General features: G+C 51.2%; 1 protein-coding gene across 2 annotated transcripts in view; it reads right to left on the minus strand.

The window, feature by feature from the left end:
- Positions 1–18,734, minus strand: part of LOC119964494 (monocarboxylate transporter 13-like) — a 64,378-nt gene that overhangs the window by 20,283 nt on the left and 25,361 nt on the right. The window contains exon 2 of one of the 2 annotated variants that reach the window (XM_038794052.1): positions 15,298–15,450. The exons of the other annotated variant lie outside the window; for it this stretch is intronic. Coding sequence (XP_038649980.1) covers positions 15,298–15,450 — 153 coding nt within the window. The remainder of the gene's footprint in view (positions 1–15,297; positions 15,451–18,734) is intronic. 2 annotated transcript variants of the gene reach the window in all.

The following is an 18,734-nucleotide window of genomic DNA, read 5'->3' on the forward strand; positions in this document are numbered from 1 at the left end:
TTTCAGGTTGAGAGCGACGCCTCAGAGGTAGCGCTAGCAGCCACTTTAAACCAAGCAGGGCGGCCCGTTGCATTTTTCTCCCGTACCCTATCCGCTTCAGAACTCCGACACTCCTCAGTCGAGAAGGAAGCACAAGCCATCGTGGAGGCTTTCCGACACTGGAGGCACTACCTCGCAGGTAGGAGGTTCACCCTCATTACCGACCAATGGTCGGTCGCCTTCATGTTCGACAACTCGCAAAGGGGCAAAATTAAAAATGACAAAATTCTTTGGTGGAGGATTGAACTCTCCACCTACAATTACGATATCAAATATCAACCGGGAAGCTCAACGAGCCCTCGGATGCCCTATCCCGCGGGACATGCGCCAGCAAGCAAATCAGCCGCCTAAAAGCCATCCACGATGACCTCTGCCACCCAGGGGTCACCCGGCTCGCCCACTACATCAGAGCCCGAAACCTGCCTTTCTCCAACGAGGAGGTAAAAGCGGTCACCAGGGACTGCCCGACCTGTGCGGAGTGCAAACCGCACTTCTATAGACCAGACAGGGCCCACCTGGTCAAAGCTTCTAGGCCCTTTGAACGCCTTGTGATCGATTTCAAAGGGTCACTCCCCTCCACTAACAAAAACATTTACTTCCTTAACATTATTGACGAGTTCTCCCGATTCCCCTTCGCCATCCCATACCCCGATATGACCTCCCACACAGTCATTAGGGCCCTGCATAGTGTCTTCACCCTGTTCGGTTTCCCCAGCTACGTGCACAGCGACCGGGGTGCGTCCTTTATGAGTGACGAGCTGCATCAGTACCTGCTCGACAAGGGCATCGCCTCGAGCAGGACTACCAGTTACAACCCCAGGGGGAACGGACAGGTGAAGAGGCAGAACGCGACGGTCTGGAAGACCGTCCTACTGACCCTCAGGTCCAGGAAGCTCCAAGTTACCCAATGGCAGGAAGTCCTCCCTGATACGCTCCACGCAATTAGATCCCTCCTGTGTACAGCTACCAACCAAACCCCCCAAGAGCGGCTCTTCATTTTTTCCAGGGGCACTACCACAGAGGTCTCACTTCTGGCGTGGCTGTGGACGCCAGGCCCGGTTCTCCTAAGGAAGCACATCAGGGCGCACAAGACCGCCCCCATTGTTGAAAAGTTGTGCCTGCTTCATTCCAACCCACAGTACGCATTTGTTGAGTTCCCGGACGGTCGCCAGGACACAGTATCCCTCCGGGACCTGGCACCCGCTGGATCCAGCCCCCCATCTACCCCCACCGAGGAACTCCTTTCCCCGTTCCCTATGCGGCCGCCTCCTTGCGCCCCCGATTCTGCGAGCTCACCCCACCAGTCCCGAGCGCCAGCACCAGCCCACCCCCCCAGTCTCCATTCGACCAGGAGGTGTATGAGGCATGGACAAGACTGACCCCGGAGCCGGCAACCGTACCCCTGACCTCGACGCCCGCCCAGCCACCGCAAGAGGCTGCAACCCCGGTGCTCCGCAAATCAAAACGGACAATTCGTCCACCAGACAGACTGACTCTTTGAGTCATCACCCCCGCCGGACTTGATTTTTTAACAGGGGGTGAATGTGATTCACACTATATATAGTTGCCAATATCACTCCATGTATATATGTTCGTTATCTACCCATTGTAAGTGCAGTTGCACTATCCTACCACCAGGGGGAGTCGCTCTGGGAGTACGCGAGAGTTTGTACTGGGCTCCTCCCTTGGCTCTGCCCAGGACTCCTCCCCTTGGGACCGATGTATAAAGATCAGTGCCTTAGAGCCAGCCTGCCAGTTCACCTGAAGTTCAACGACGAATAGGCTGGCTCTATTGTAAGTGTATTAAAGCCTCTGTTCAGATCCAACAACACGTGTTCGCTGAATTGATGGTTCCATCAGTTACTCCTTGTTGCTGGCCTCGAACAGGTTTTGGAACAGACCGACAAACTGCCCCCAAGTATCCAGGATGCCTTCCTCTGACCCTAAGGTGGCGTACTTAATCTTCTCCAGGTGGCGAACTTCCGAACTTCAGTGAGCCAGGCTGCAGCTGTGGGTGGTGCTGCCGATCGCCAGCTGAGCAGGATTCTCCCGCATGCGATTAGGGAAGCGAAAGCGAGGGCGTTGGCCCCCTTCCCCATGTGTAACTCTGGCTGCTCCGATACACCGAAGATTGCCACTATTGGGCATGGCTTCACCCTCACCCCCACAACCCTGGACATTGCCTCGGAGAAGGCTGCCCAGAACCCAGCAAGCTTGGGGCAAGCCCAAAACATGTGGGCGTGGTTGGCCGGGCCCCTCTGGACCGCTCACATTTGTCCTCCACCTCAGAGGAAAAACCTGCTCATTCCGGTTCTGGTCAGCTGCGCTCTGTGCACCACTTTGAGCTGAATTAGGCTTAGCCTTACGCAGGAGGTAGAGTTCACCCTGCTCAGTACTTCACTCCAGAGTCCCCATCCTACCTCTGTCACCAGATCGTCCTCCCATTTTTGTCTGGCCCCGTCCAGTGGAGTCTGGGCTCTGTCCAGTAGCTGTCCTTAAACTTTCCCACATAGGCACAAGCAACGAGAAGGGGGGGCTACCAGGTCCTCGAGGAGTGTGGTTTCTGGGGCCCCGTGCTACCCTACCGTTACTTTGCGGAGGAAGTATTTTATTTGGAGGTGTTTCATTTCCTGTCCTTTTACTAGCCTCCACTTCCTCATCAGTTCATCTAGTGTCGCCAGTCTGTGCCCTACGTAGAAACCCCCGACCGTCAATGTGCCCCCGTCCCGCCTCCACCTTTTGAAGGTGGTATCCAGCATGGCTGGGGGGAATCTGTTGTTGCCCCATATGGGAGCCATGGGGAATATTTTGGTTATCCTGAAGTGTTGTCTCAGCTGGGTCCACGTTCTCAGCGTGGCCGCTACCACTGGGCTTGTTGTGTATCTTGTTGAGGAGGATGGGAGTGCTACTGTGGCCAGGGCCCATAGGGTCGTTCCTTTACAGGATGCCTCCTCCATTTGTACCCAATCTGTGTTGGGTTCTTGTACCCATCCCCCCATTCTTTCTGCCGCCGATGCCCAGTGGTAGTATTGTAGGTTTGGGAAGGCCAAACCCACTTTGATTTTCCTCTTTGCAGTGTCTGTTTGGGAATTCTCGGGTTCTTACCGGGTTCTCCGAGCCCAAACCGTTTCAGTACCTCGAGGAGGTAGCTCCATTCGACTCTGTCGAAGGCCTTTTCTGTGTCCAGGGAGTCGATCACCTCTGGTGTTCTCTCCCCGGAGGGGGTCATTATTACATTCAGCAGCCGCCTGATGTTCGCTGTGAGCTGCCTACCCTTGACAAAACCTGTTTGGTCCTCTGCGACTGTGGTGAACGTATTGCTGCTAAAATTCACCACTGTATTGTATTGTATTATGTTGATGCCCTTGTGGGCTCTACCTGTGGCTCCGCCCCCTCGGGGGTGATATATAGATCTGCAGCCTGTAGGCGGCTCTCAGTACAGAGCAGTCACAGGCAGGCACAGATCTAGCTGATTAAATCCACTGTTCACTTCTACTAATCGTCTCGTGTGCATTGATGGTCGCAGCAGCAGCCACCTCTGGTACACAGCCCTCCAGCCTTTTGGCCAGGCCCTTTGCGATTATTTTCGCATCCACGTTCCGCAGTGAAATGGATCTGTATGATCCACATTCCGTCAGGTCTTTATGATTAATCTGTTCTGATAGATCATAAAACATAGGACCAGATGTAGGCCATTGAGTCTGCTCCGCCATTTAATCAGATCACGGCAGATCCTCAACTTCATTTTCCTGCCTTATCCCCATTAACCGGGATTCCTTTACCGATTAAAAATCATGTCTATCTCAGCTTTGAACATACTTAATGACCCAGCCTTTACAGTTCTCTGCGGTAAAGAATTCACTGCCCTCTGGGAGAAGAAATTAACCCTCATCTCTAAACACAATCGAGAAGAAAAGCTCCGAGCGGAAGTAAAATGCAAAGCTAATAGGTGGAGCAAAAAACAAATCACAAGAAAGATATGCCATGTTAATTAACAGACAACAGCTCCGAGAACTTACTGTACTTACTGATTTAATTGATAGGGAAACTCTATTTCACCCTTATAATCGCTTCCAGGCCGGAATCATTTGTGTAATCTCATCTACATATAACCAGTTTGAGTCAATATTTCCCAATTCCTAACAGCACCATTAACAGTTCACAGCTTGTCCTGATTAATTGGGAATGTCAAACTTCTGGCTGAAATCAGGGTCTAACTACAGTTTAAAAAAAAAATAAATTTAGAGTACCCAATTTATTTTCCCCAATTAAGGGGCAATTTAGAGTGGCCAATCCACCAACCCTGCACATGTTTGGGTTGTGGGGGTAGGACTCAAATATAAATGTAACCAAAATGGCAGCCCATGTCAGAGCTAGTGCACATCAATATAACAGGTGTGGGAACTTCCAGTGGCGGCAATGGAGCGAGTGGTCGCACATTTGGTGGCTCCCTCTCAAGGTCATATTTTCCGGTCCTTTCCCTGTCTGAAGTGCAAAGGTTTTGGATGGAAAGAGGTGCAGGAGCGGCTGTAGGAGGTGTAACTCCTCTGGTGTGGCTGGTGGTGGTTCCACAAATAGGAGTGGGGCGAGGAGGAAAGAGCTGCTGGAACAGGGGAATCTTCGTGGCACGCCGCAGGTTAAGATGGCGGAGACTGAGGGGGCTTTTCGGCCCACCCAGTGGTCAACGGAGCAGCTAGTGGAGTTTCTGAACGCTACATTCAGCCGGCAGAGGAAGGAGGCCCTGGAAGACCTGGCCAAAGTGGCGGAACTGATTAAATCGGGGATCAAGAGGGTGGAGCAGAGGCTGTAGTCCCAGGGCCGGGCGATCCAGGAAGTGAGAGAGCAGTGGGGGAGCACGAGGAGCAGCTGGTCTCGTTGGTGGCCGAGGTGGGGGTGATGCAGGAGAATCTGGAGAAACGCTCCAGAAGGCAAAACTTGGGAGATTGTGGGGTGCCCGACGGCATTGAAGGCAGGCACAGACATGCCCAAAATGTTGGAGCAGTCGATGGAGGAGGGGGCCTTTGACCGGCCCCTGGGGGTCGACCGAGTGCTGATGTGGAGGCCGCAAGCAGGTGAGTCGCCAAGGGTGATGCTGGTGCGTTTGCACTGCTTTCTGGATAGATAACGTTCTTTGGTGAGCGAGGCAGGTGAGGACATTCACCTGGAAAGGGAACGAGCTGCGGTTGTACTAGGACTTGGGTACAGAACTGGTGAAGAGGAGGTTGAACTGGGTTGAACTGGACAAGGCTGCCCTCTTTAAGAAGGGGGCGAAGTTTAGGGTGCTGTACCCGACCCGCCTCTGGGTGACATTCCAGAAGCGTGATTATTATTTTGGCATGCCAGAGGAGGTGATGGAGTTTATGAGGGACAATGGACTGGCAGGAGAAGGAGGACAGTGAACTTTGGAGGAATTTGTGCTGATGTTTCTTTGTTCTCAGGAAACTTTTCCCCTTGAAATGTTCCTTTTCTTTTGCCGGCAGGGTGTTTGGAGGCCAGGCCCTCCCCGGGGGAACATGAAGGACGAGCGAACCTTTTCTGTTTTTGGAGAGAGTATAGACGGGGGGGGGGGGGGGGGGGTTCGGAGGCCTTGTGTGGGGGTCGTCATGCTAGCTGGCTGGGCTAGTTAACGGGAGAGCAGGAGTTGTCAGGAGATAAAAGTGGGGGATGCGATGACAGTGGACATCCGAAGGTGGGCCGGAGGGTCACATGACACAGGACGGGGCCGGTCCAAAAAGGGATAAGGCTGATTAGCAGGGGGGGGGTGGGGGGGGGGGGGCAGGGAGCCCCCCCACCCCCCTGACCAGGCTAGTCGTGAGGAATGTGAGGGAGCTGAATGGGCCGGTCAAACGGTCTGATGTATTTGCTCACCTGAGGGATCTGAAGGCGGACATGGCCATTTTTGTTTTGCAGGAGACTCATTTGAAGATAGGGGACCAGGCAAGGTTGAGGAAAGGATGGGTGCTCCACTCAGGACTGGATATGAAGACGAAGTGGGTGGCGGTACTGGTGAATAAGCGGGTGGCTTTCGAGGTGGGGAATATTGTGGCAGATCCGGGGGAGAGGTTCGTGATGATGAGTGGAAAGCTGGAGGGGTTGATGGTGGTCGTGGTCAACGTTGATGCCCCAAATTGAGATGTAGATTTTATGAGGCGAGTGCTGGGGAAAATTCCTGACCTGGACTCACACCGGTTGATCATGGGGGGGGGTGGGGGGGGATTTTAATATGGTTATTAAACCAAGCTTGGACCAGTTGAGCCCGAGGTCAGGGAAGGTGTCGGTATAATCGAACGTGCCGAGGGGAGGAATTTTCATATTTCTCTCTTATGCACCAGGTGTACTTCCGGATTGACATTTTCATGCTCGGCAAGGCATAGCTGGTGAGGTTAATTCAGAGTATTCAGCAATTTTTGACCACGCGCCTCACTGGATGGATTCGCTGGTGGACTGGGAGGGGGTGGGTAGCGCCTGCTGTGGAGGCTGGATGTGGGGTTTTGCGAGTGAGTGAGGAATATGTGGAGTTCAATGACACGTGGGAGGTCACAGCCGCCACGCTGTGGGAGGCGCTCAAGGCGGTGGTTCGGGGATGGGTTTATTTCAATTTGGGCGCACAGGGAGATGGAGGAGTGAAAGCAGAGGTGACGAGGCTGGTGGAGGTGATTCTGAGGGTAGATTGGAGACCGGGCTGCTGATGGAGAGGCAGAGGCTCCTGATGGAGTTTGGATTAGGAATGGGAAGCCCTATAGGAATGAGATCCCCCTATCGGGAAGCTCTATGGTAATGAGATCTCCCTTTCGGGAAGCTGTATAGGAATGAGATCCCCTATTGGGATGCTCTATAGGAATGAGATCCCCCTATTGGGAAGCTCTATAGGAATGAGATCCCCCTATCGGGAAGCTCTATAGGAATGAGATCCCCCTATCGGGAAGCTCTATAGGAATGGGATCCCCCTATCGGGAAGCTCTATGGTAATGAGATCCCCTATCGGGAAGCTCTATAGGAATTAGATCTCCCTATCGGGGAGCTCAATAGGAATGAGATCACCCTATCGGGAAGCTCTATGGTAATGAGATCCCCTATCGGGAAGCTCTATAGGAATTAGATCTCCCTATCGGGGAGCTCTACAGGAATGAGATGCCCCTATCGGGAAGCTCTATGGTAATGCGATCCCCCTATTGGGAAGCTCTATAGGAATGAGATCCTCTATCGGGATGCTCTATAGTAATGAGATTCCCCGATTGGGAAGCTCTACGGTAATGTGATCTCCCTATCGGGAAGCGCTATAGGAATGAGATTCCCCTATTGGAAAGCGTTAATGAGATCCCCCTATTGGGAAGCTCTACAGTAATGAGATCCCCCTATCGGGAAGCTCTATAGTAATGAGATCCCCTATCGGGAAGCTCTATAGTAATGAGATCCCTTATCGGGAAGCTCTATAGGAATGAGATCCTCCTATCGGGAAGCTCTATAGGAATGGGATCCCCCTATCGGGAAGCTCTATAGTAATGAGATTCCCCCTATCGGGAAGCTCTATAGGAATGAGATCCTCCTATCGGGAAGCTCTATAGGAATGGGATTCCCCTATTGGGAAGCTCTATAGGAATTAGATCCCTCTATCGGGAAGCTCTATAGGAATGAGATCCCTCTATCGGGAAGCTCTATAGGAATGAGATCCCCCTATCGGGAAGCTCTATGGTAATGGGATTCCCCTATTGGAAAGCTCTATAGGAATGAAATCCCCCTATCGGGAAGCTCTATAGGAATGAGATCCCCCTATCGGGAAGCTCTATGGTAATGAGATGCCCCTATCGGGAAGCTCTATAGGAATGAGATCCACCTATTCAGAAGCTCTATAGGAATGAGATCCCCTATCGGGATGCTCTATAGGAACGAGATTCCCCTATTTGGAAGCTCTATAGGAACGGGATCCCCCTATCGGGATGCTCTATAGAAATGAGATCTCCCTATCGGGAAGCTCTATAGTAATGAGATCTCCCTATCGGGAAGCTCTATAGGAATGAGATCCCCCTATCGGGAAGCTCTATAGGAATTAGATCCCCTATCGGGATGCTCTATAGGAATGAGATCCCCCCTATTGGGAAGCTCTATAGGAATGAGATCCCCTTTCGAAATGCTCTATAGGAATGTGATTCCCCTATTGGGCAGCTCTACGGTAATGCGATCCTCCTATCGGGAAGCTCTACGGTAATGAGATCTCCCTATTGGGAAGCTCTATAGGAATGAGATTCCCCTATTGGGAAGCGGTAATGAGACCCCCTATTGGGAAGCTCTATGGTAATGAGATCCCCCTATCGGAAAGCTCTATAGGAATGAGATCCTCCTATCGGGAAGCTCTATAGGAATGGGATCCCCCTATCGGGAAGCTCTATGGTAATGAGACCCCCTATCGGGAAGCTCTATGGTAATGAGATCCTCCTATCGGGAAGCTCTATAGGAATGAGATCCCCCCTATCGGGAAGCTCTATGGTAATGAGATCCCCTATCGGGAAGCTCTATAGGAATGGGATCCCCCTATCGGGAAGCTCTATAGGAGTGGGATCCCCCTATCGGGAGGCTCTATGGTAATGAGATCCCCTATCGGTAAGCTCTATAGGAATGAGAGCCTCCTATCGGGAAGCTCTATGGGAATGAGATGCCCCTATCGGGAAGCTCTATAGGAATGAGATCTCCCTATCGGGAAGCTCTATGGGAATGAGATCTCCCTATCGGGAAGCTCTATAGGAATGAGATCCTCCTATCGGGAAGCTCTAAGGTAATGAGATTCCCCTATCGGGAGGCTCTATAGGAATGTGATCCCTCTATCAGGAAGCTCTATGGTAATGAGATCCCCCTATTGGGAAGATCTATAGGAATGAGATCCCCCTATCAGGATGCTCTATAGGAATGAGATTCCCCTATTGGGAAGCTCTACGGTAATGCGATCCTCCTATCGGGAAGCTCTATGGTTATGCGATCCTCCTATCGGGAAGCTCTACGGTAATGAGATCTCCCTATCGGGAAGCTCTATAGGAATGAGATCTCCCTATCGTGAAGCTCTATGGTAATGAGACCCCCTATCGGGAAGCTCTATAGGAATGAGATCTCCCTATCGTGAAGCTCTATGGTAATGAGATCCCCCAGTTTGTCCAAGATGTTCCCCAGCCGTCATTGGGCATTGAAAGTTTGTTAAGGATTTAAATGTTTTAAGTATTAAAAAATGTTTTAATGTATTTACAGGTTGATGATAGTCTTTAAAAGGTTCATTATATTCTTTTACATAGAACATAGAGCAGTACAGCACAGAACAGGCCCTTCGGCCCTCAATGTTGTGCCGAGCCATGATCACCCTAGTCAAACCCACGTATCCACCCTATACCCGTAACCCAACAACCCCCCCTCAACCTTACTTTTATTAGGACACTACGGGCAATTTAGCATGGCCAATCCACCTAACCCGCACATCTTTGGACTGTGGGAGGAAACCGGAGCACCCGGAGGAAACCCACGCACACAGGGGGAGGACGTGCAGACTCCACACAGACAGTGACCCAGCCGGGAATCGAACCTGGGACCCTGGAGCTGTGAAGCATTTATGCTAACCACCATGCTACTCTGCTGCGTTAAAGCATGAACGTTTTTTAAAGAGCTGTGTTTGAGAGAATTTAAAACCATAATAAAACATCAGCCTGCCATTAAGCAAAACACTGACCTCAATGGGCCTGATTTTCATTTGCTTTTTTAAAAAAAATATTTTATTGAGCTTTTCACATTTTTTATCACAAATTCAGAAAGCCAAACAAAACCAACACATATAGCAACAAAAGACGACTGAAACAAAGCCCCGAATAAACAAATATACTTCTCTTGCAGTCTTTACATTGATGTGGAGATGCCAGCGTTGGACTGGGGTGAGCACAGTAAGAAGTCTGACAACACCAGGTTAAAGTCCAACAGGTTGGTTTCAACTCACTAGCTTTCGGAGCACTGCTCCTTCCTCAGGTGAATGAAGAGGTAGGTTCCAGAAACGTATATATAGACAAAGTCAAAGATGCCAGACAATGCTTTGAATGCGAGTCTTTGCAGGTAATTAAGTCTTGACAGATCCAGAGATAGGGGTAACCCCAGGTTAAAGAGGTGTGAATTGTCTCAAGCCAGGACAGTTGGTAGGATTTCGCAATCCCAGGCCAGATGGTGGGGAGTGAGTGTAATGCAACATGAATCCCAGGTCCTGGTTGAGGCCGTACTCATGCGTGCGGAACTTGGCAAGTTTCTCTTACATTGCCAGACTTGACCAAAATATGTATTGACTGTGATTTATGTAGTGTGGTTAAGCATTAATTTGCCAGCAAACCGCTGTCTTGCAGTTTTTCTCCCTTCTGCCTGTCGCCCGTGTTCCTCTTGGATGTATATGCCTCCGCCTCCACCCCCCCCCCACCAGAGGAGGTGTGCATGTGCAATGATTCAATACAGAGTCGTCCTCCCCCATCTCCCTGCCTAGTTCTTCCTCTCACATTTTATTTGTCTCATCCAGGGGTGAGCGTACATTTTCTATCAGTCATCTAAACATGTCTGCACAGTTCCCCTCCACTAGGTGTCTCACATTCATTAGTCTTTCTATAGAAATGACTGTCCTGGTATCTGGGGTACATCGTTGTTTCCTTACAGGAGGTTTTTAACCTGTACGTCCGCAGTCATTCGCTCTTGGGAGCGGAAACTTCTCTGGGAGTTCCCCCAAGGTCACTACTCTACCGTCCGTGTGCATGTCCCTAATTGTCAGTGCCCCCTCATCCTGTCTCCACCTCTTCAAAGAGGCATGCATTGTGGTGGGAGTGAACTTGTGACTATTGCAGATGGGGGCCATTTTGTTTAATCTGAAGTGCTGCCTCATTTGATTCCACGTTCGGAGCGTGGCTACTACCACTGGGCTTTTCCAGTATCTGGCCAGGGGGATGGGAGTGCGGTTGTGGTTAGCGCTCGAGGGATGTCTCTGCACAGGAACCTTCCTTCATCCTCACCCACTCCGCTCTCGGTTCCGTGACCCATCCCCGTACTCTTTCTGCGGTGGCCGCCCAGTGGTAGAACTGGAGTTTCAGGAGGGCCAGGCCTCCCACATTCCTCCTCCTTTACAGCACCTTCTTGTTAATCCTCGGGTTCTTCGCCCCCCCCCCCCCCCCCAACAAACGCCATGAGTAACTTATAAAAGGCCTTGGGGATACAGATTGGGAGGAAGCTGAACAGAAAGAGGAACCTGGGCAGCACATTCATCTTGATCATCTGCACTCTCCCTGCGAGAATTTGGTCTGGGCCAGTTTGAACAGCATTCCCCCCAGTTCTGCTCCTGCCCTCCCCCTGCCAGTTCACAGGGAATATTCCCCCCAGTTCTGCTCCTGCCCTCCCCCTGCCAGTTCACAGGGAATATTTCGCTCTTACTCAGGTTAAGCTTGTAACCTGAGAAGGCTCCGAACTTCTTCAGGAGTTTCATTATTCCTTCCATGCTGGCCAGGGGGATTGAGATGTAGAGGAGCAGGTCATCTGCATAGAGTGAGACTCTATGCTCTTCGTCTCCCCTCTGGATATCTCTCCACCCCTTTGCCGCTCTGTGGGCGATCGCCAGTGGCTCAATTGCCAGGGTGAACAGTAGTGGGGACAACGGGCATCCCTACCTCGTGCCTCTGTGCAGCTGGAATATTCGGCGCTAGTGGTGTTTGACCGTGCACTCGCCATGGGAGCGCTGTACAGTAGGTTCACCTGGGAGGTGAACCCTGGCCCAAACCCAAACCGCTTCAGTGCCTCTATAAGGTACTTCCATTAGGCCCTGTCAAAGGCCTTTTCTCACCAAGGGAGATGATCACTTCTGGTGTTTTCGCCCCGGATGGGGGTCATGGATCATGTCCAATGTTCGCTGTTAGCTGCCTGCCCTTGACAATGCCCCCCCTGATCTTCCATGACTACCTCTGGTACTTGGCTCTCCAGCTGCCTTGCCAGGGCATTTGCTAGGACCTCTGCGTCGGTGTTAAGGAGTGAGATGGGTCTTAGGACCCGCACTGTTGGGTATTTGTCTTTTTCGGACATTAACGATGTTGAGGCTTGAGCCAGTATTGGCAGCAGGGTTCCCTTTGTTAGTGAGTCGGCGAATATCTTCCGCAGGTGCTGGGCCAGTACTGGTGCAAATATTTTATAGAAGTCCACCGGGAATCCGTCTGGCCCTGGTACGTTCCCCACTTGCATGGAGATGATGCTCTCCATGACTTCCCCCAGTTCTAGTGGTGCTTCCAGGCCCCGCTACCCCATCTTCCTCCAAGAGCAGCATGTCCAGTCCATCGAGACCCCCACCAGGGGCTCAGGAGTACAGCTCCTGATAGAAGGTTGCCACGGCTTCACTGATCTGCTCTGGCGCTGTGACTAGCTGGCCGCTCCTGTCTTTTACCCAGCAGTCTTTCATTTGTAATGGCACTGGGGATGAGAGTTGATCCAATGCACCATGCTCCTAGACCTTGCTGATGCTTTGGATGTTGAAACATGCTGTGGCAAAGAGTGTACGTTCACTGCTTCAACATTGACAAGAATGGCGCGGCAGCACAGTGATTAGCACTGTTGCCTTACAGCTCCAGAGACCCGGGTTCAGTCCCACTCTTGTGTTACTCTCTGTGCAGAGTCTGCACATCCTCCCCGTGTGTGCGTGGGTCTCCTCCGAGTGCTCCGGTTTCCTCCCACAGTCCAAAGATGTGCAGGTTAGGTGGATTGGCCATGCTAAATTGTCCCTTGGTGTCCAAAGGTTGGATGTGGTTATGAAGTTACAGGGATAAGGCAGGATGCTCTTTCAGCAGGCTTGTATAGACTCAATGGGTCGAATGGCCTCCTTCTGACTGTAGGGATTCCATGAAGACCTAGGCCAAAACATTATGCTTTCAAAGTCTGCAATACCTGTTCATACCATCGGATGGTGCTGTTGCTCCTGCCATCTATTTGCATTTTGGGGACCCAGATTTTAATTTTAAAACTTTTGTCCCACTTATACCTCATTTAAGTATTTATTTAATTTTTCTAATTTTCCTCCTAGTTGATATTCCCTTGATATTCCCATTTCCAAAGCACCAAACCACATCTAGATGCTATTTCCATGTTCCTGAGTAATCTCTGCATTACTGCTTCCCATGGCTTCTGGCTCCCCTCATCCTCCAGAATTTCTCCATCATCTTTCACTGGTGTGAAGAGCTTATGCTCTTGCGGCTGATGTGCTTTTCACCACCCTACAGCTCTTTCTCAAAACCTCTGCGCCTTGACTCCTAGTGCACAGGATAGAGGTCTGCAAGATTATGAGGGGCATGGATAGAGTGGATGGGAAGGCACTCTTTCCTAGAGTGGAGGGGTCAGTCACCAAGGGGCATAGGTTTAAAGTCTGTGGGGCAAAGTTTAGAGAAGATGTGCGAGGCAGGTTTTGTTTTTACACAGGGTGGTGAGTGCCTGGAACGCGCTGCCAGGGGAGCAGATACATTAACTGCGTTCAGAAGGCATCTTGACAAACATATGGATAGTACGGGTATGGAGGGATACACAAGGAAGTGCTGAGGATTTTGGCAAAGGTTGGCATCATGACCACTACAGGCTTGGAGGGCCGAAGGACCTGTTCCTGTGCTGTATTGTTCGTTGCACAGGATGTGGAGGAAACTGCTCCCTTGGTCCCTCTCCAGTTTCACTCCCACTACTCCGGGCTCCTCTCCCGGTAGGTCAGAACTGTAGTTCCACACGACAATGTTTGAGACCTCTGCTGAACCCCCAGATAATCTTTGCAGGCTTCACTCCCAACTCTGACATGGGTCCTAATCTCCACCACATTCTGTCCCTCAAACAGCTGCTTCAATCATCCCCTCTCAACAACAACATCTAGGTAAAAACAAATTAGCGCGGGTGCTGGAATCTGAAGCCAACAGCAAATGCTGGACAATCTCAGCAGGTTTGACAGCACCTGTGCAGAGAGAAGGGAGCTAACGTTTCGAGTCTGGATGACTCTGACTGAATCTAGACACCGGCTCGCTGATGTTCCAAATGGATTTCTCCGTGGCCACAAATCAACTTCACCCCACCACAGGACCTGGACCACTTTCTCATCACCTTCCTGCACTATTTATGAAATGAAAATGAAAATCGCTTATTGTCACGAGTAGGCTTCAATGAAGTTACTGTGAAAAGCCCCTAGTCGCCACATTCCGGCGCCTGTCCGGGGAGGCTGGTACGGGAATCGAACCGTGCTGCTGGCCTGCTTGGTCTGCTTTAAAAGCCAGCGATTTAGCCCAGTGAGCTAAACCAGCCCCTGGTTTTACAATCAGTACGTGTCCCTCCTAATCGCTGCCATGCCAATGCAACATAAATTCACTATGGGTCTATTCTCATGCTCAAAACTATTACTCTCATCAAAGTAACAGACTCGAGCACACAATCTAGCTTAAGGGAGTAGCACTGTAACAGGCCCTCTCAGGTGAGAGATCAATCCAAGCCCTTTCCTCGCGATTGGATGTAAAACATTGAGGCACAAGGCACTGCTTGCTGAAGAGGAACAAGGTTCTCCCAGTGGACTGAGCACCATTTATTGCTCAATCTTTATCATTACAAACAGATTAACTAGCCTTTAACCTCACTGCTGTTAGTTGGACCTTGTCACACCCAAATTACTGGTCCCATTTCCCCCAAATTACAACAGTTACTACACTGAATCAAGTAATCCAGAGACCCAGGCTAATGTTATTGGGGCCATGGGTTCAAATCCCATCATGGCGATTTGAATTCAGTTAATAAATTTGGAGTATAAAGCTAGTCTAAGTAATGGCAACCATGACAACTATCTGTGATTAGCACAAAAACCCATCGGGTTCACTAACGTCCTTATCTGGTTTGGCCTACATGTGACGGCAGACCCAGAGTAGCGTCGTAGACTCTTGACTGCCCTTCACAACGGCCCAAGAAGCCACTCAGCTCAAAAAGGAAATTAGGGATCGGTTTAACCATTTTAACAAGACAACAAAGTAACAAAATGAACAACATACATCCAACCAACAACAAAACTCAGCCAACGTGGCTTACATCAACAACTCCCCAATCCCCATTCCCCACTAACCTTCCCCCACCGCACCCCCACTGCTGAAAGCTTAATTTTTCCCCAAAGAAGTCGATAAACAGCTGGTACCTCCGGGCAAACCCTAATATCAATCCACTCAGGGCGAACTTAATCTTCTCGAGCCAGAGAAAGACAACCATGTCACTGACCTACATCCCCAACTTCAGGGGCTCCGCGTCCCTCCATGTCAGTAAAATCCATCTCCGGGCTACCACGGTAGCAAAGGCCAAGACATTGGCCTCTCTCACCCCCCTGGACTCCCGGGTTCGGCAACTGATTCTGAACTTGCCCGCAGCACACACCTGCCATGAAACAAAAGAAGCTTCAAAAAGTTCTCTATTTGGTCATGAAGTGCTTTTGGACGCTTTGAGATCGTTAAAGATTGTTATGAACTTCACAAGACAGTTATGTTTTAATCTGGCTCCTTTAATTCAGGAGAAAATGACGCAACTTAGAGAGGGGACGTGGCCCCATCTGAAGTCTGCCCAGGCATATGCCCCTTTGAACTCACATAAAATCTGCCCAGAAACAAACCCATGTGACCTGCTTGCTATGAGAGTCAGGAATGCAAGTCAAAATGTACTGAAAGTAAGGTACACGTTTAAATGCCTGGCACACAGAGGAGGCAGCCGTTGGACGTGCTACGTCCAGACGCTCAGTCAGTCAGACAGAGAAATTTGGAGAAGAAAGCCCACGACTGGTGCTGATATGCAGAAGAAAATAACTGTTTTGGGGTTCATCACCAAGTGGAGTGCCGGTGAAGATGGATTCCCAGTTTGAAGAGATGAGGCTTTAGAGGGTAAAAGACAATGGAGTCACTGGAGGGTACTTACTGGAAGCCCATTCCGTTATGTTCAGAAGACGGAGTGTCAGGACTGTCTTTTAAAAGGACTTAGGAAGATGTTGTCTGGTGGAACAAGGAGAAGAGATCCTGTTAAAGCCAGGAAGACCTGCGGGCTGTATACTCCAGACTACATTTCCATTGAGAGTGTGGGATAATGTATAAATGTGGCATGAGGTTTTCAGTTCTATTAAGAAGTTAATGGGATACTCTAGTTTAGTGTGTTTGTTGCTTACTAACCAATGCTTAGTCAATGTTGATTTTTGTTTGTTATAGTGAAAGTCTTAAAACATGAAACCTTGTTGGTTTGCACTGGTCACTGGGAAATTCATACAATGTTTAAAAAGTTATCAGTCTCTACAGGGATAGTAGCATAGGTGTTAAATAATTATTGTAGTGTCTGCCTTCACTGAGGAAGATACAAGCAATCGCCCAGAATTAGACATCCAAGGGACTAGGAAGTCAAGAGACTAATGAGAAATTGAAGGAGATTTGTATTAGTAAGAAGGTTGTATTGGACAAATTAATGGGACTGAAGCTTGATAAATCCCCAGGGCATGATGATCTGCATCACAGAGTGTTGAAAGAGGTATGTAGACTTCCGGTTGCGGTGATGCGGAGCTAAGCCACACGTTCAGAGGCTCCCGCTATTTTCGGGATTTGGGGCTCTTTTAAGACCCCGTAACGGCACTGGTTGGACGTTTCCCGGTGTGGGAAGACATCAGCTGCACCTCTCTGCCAGTGGATGGACTGGACCAGGAGTGGGGCGGTCAAAAAATCGGCTTTGGAACAGAGAAAGGTGCGAGGGAGGAAGACAAAGATGGCGGCGGGCGGGCAATCGGCAGCTTGGCAGCAGTGGGCGCAGGAGCAGCTCCATCGCTGCTTCAGGGAGCTGAAAGCTGAGCTGCTGGAACCGCTAAAGGCCTCACTTGACAAGCTCACAGCGACTCAGACGGCCCAGGGGGAAGAGATCCACAAGGTCCGGCAACAGGCCTCGGAGAATGAGGACAAAATCCTAGTCCTGGCAGTGACGGTGGAGTCGCACGAGGCGCTCCACAAGAAATGGCATGCGAGGATGAAGGAAATGGAGAACCGCTCGCTGCGGAAGAATTTGCGGATCCTGGGCCTCCCAGAGGGGCTGGAAGGATTGGACTTGGGAGTCTATGTCGTCACGATGCTTAACTCGCTAATGGGAGCGGGGTCCTTCCAAGGCCCTTGGAGCTGGAGGGGGCCCATCGAGTGTTGGTGAGAAAGCCCAAGCCGAACGAGCCACCGAGCCAAGGGCGGTGCTGGTCTGGTTTCACCGCTTCATCGACCGAGAATGTGTGCTGAGGTGGGCCAAGAAGGAGGAGCAGCAGGTGGGAGAATGCAGAGGTCCGAATTTACCAGGACTGGAGTACGGAGGTGGCGAAGAAAAGGGCCGGTTATAACCGGTCGAAGGCAGTGCTGCACAAGAGAGGGGTGAAGTCTGGCCTGTTACAGCCGGCACGCCTTTGGGTCACTTATAAAGATCGCTAGTACTACTTTGACTCCCCGGAAGAGGCCTGGGCCTTTGTCCAGGCAGAGAAGCTGGATTCGGACTGAGGATTGGGGGGGGGGGGGGGGGGGGGGGGGGGGGGGGGGGTTGGGGACTGATGTATAGTGTTCAGAGGCTCTGTTCTCCCTTGATCTTTTCTGTTGGTTTTTGTTTTTTCTTTCTGGTGGAAAAGCTTGGGGGATGTTTTGTAGGCCAGTTGTGGCGCGGGCCTTCTCGTCCTGCGTTGTGGGTCGAGGGGTGGGGTTTAAGCTGGAGGCGCGGGAGGGGACTGTGCTGGTCGGGGGGGAATGGTGGTTGGGTTACACCGGGGGGGGGGGTGGGGGGGTCATTGGGGTGGCGGGAGCAGCCGTGGTCAGCAGGAGTCGGCTGACTTACGGAAGTACAATGAGAGGGGCAACGCAGCTAGGGGGGGGGGCAGCCATAGCTAGGGTGGGGGGCAGGGGGGTGGCTACGAGGTTGCTGCTGGAAGGGCCGAAGGGGAACTGATGGTATTAGGAGGGGTCGGGATGAGGATCTGCCACTGTGGGGAATGGGCCATGTGGGGACTGCGGGCACGTAGTAGGCCGGGGGAGAGTTATGGCTGACCTGCGGAGATGGAGGGGGAATAGCCCCCAGATTCGGCTGGTCACATGGAATGTAAGGGGGCTGAATGGGCCGGTCAAGCGGGCCCGGGTGGTTGCGCATTTGAAGGAGCTGGAGGCTGATGTGACTATGCTCCAGGAGACGCACCTTAGGGTGGCAGATGAAAAAATGAATGAAAATGAAAATCGCTTATTGTCACGAGTAGGCTTCAATGAAGTTACTGTGAAAAGCCCCTAGTCGCCACATTCCGGCGCCTGTTCGGGGAGGCTGTTACGGGAATCGAACCGTGCTGCTGGCCTGCTTGGTCTGCTTTCAAAGCCAGCGATTTAGCCCTATGGTAAGGTTACCCCACAGGTAAGGTTGAGAAAAGGTGGATCAGGTAAGGTTGAGAAAAGGGTGGGTTGGGCAAGTGTTCCATTCGGGGTTGGATGCGAGGAACCGGGGGGGTGGCGATTTTGGTGGGGAAGAGTATGTCGTTTGTGGCGTCGAGTGTGGTGGCGGATAGTTATGGCAGATATGTGATGGTGAGCGGTAGGCTCCAGGGGGAGCGGGTGGTGCTGGTTAATGTGTACGCCCCAAATTGGGACGATGCAGGCTTTATGCGGCGTATGCTAGGCCAGATTCCA

Source organism: Scyliorhinus canicula, chromosome 4 (assembly GCF_902713615.1).
Source record: "Scyliorhinus canicula chromosome 4, sScyCan1.1, whole genome shotgun sequence".
Classification (NCBI taxonomy): domain Eukaryota; kingdom Metazoa; phylum Chordata; class Chondrichthyes; order Carcharhiniformes; family Scyliorhinidae; genus Scyliorhinus; species Scyliorhinus canicula.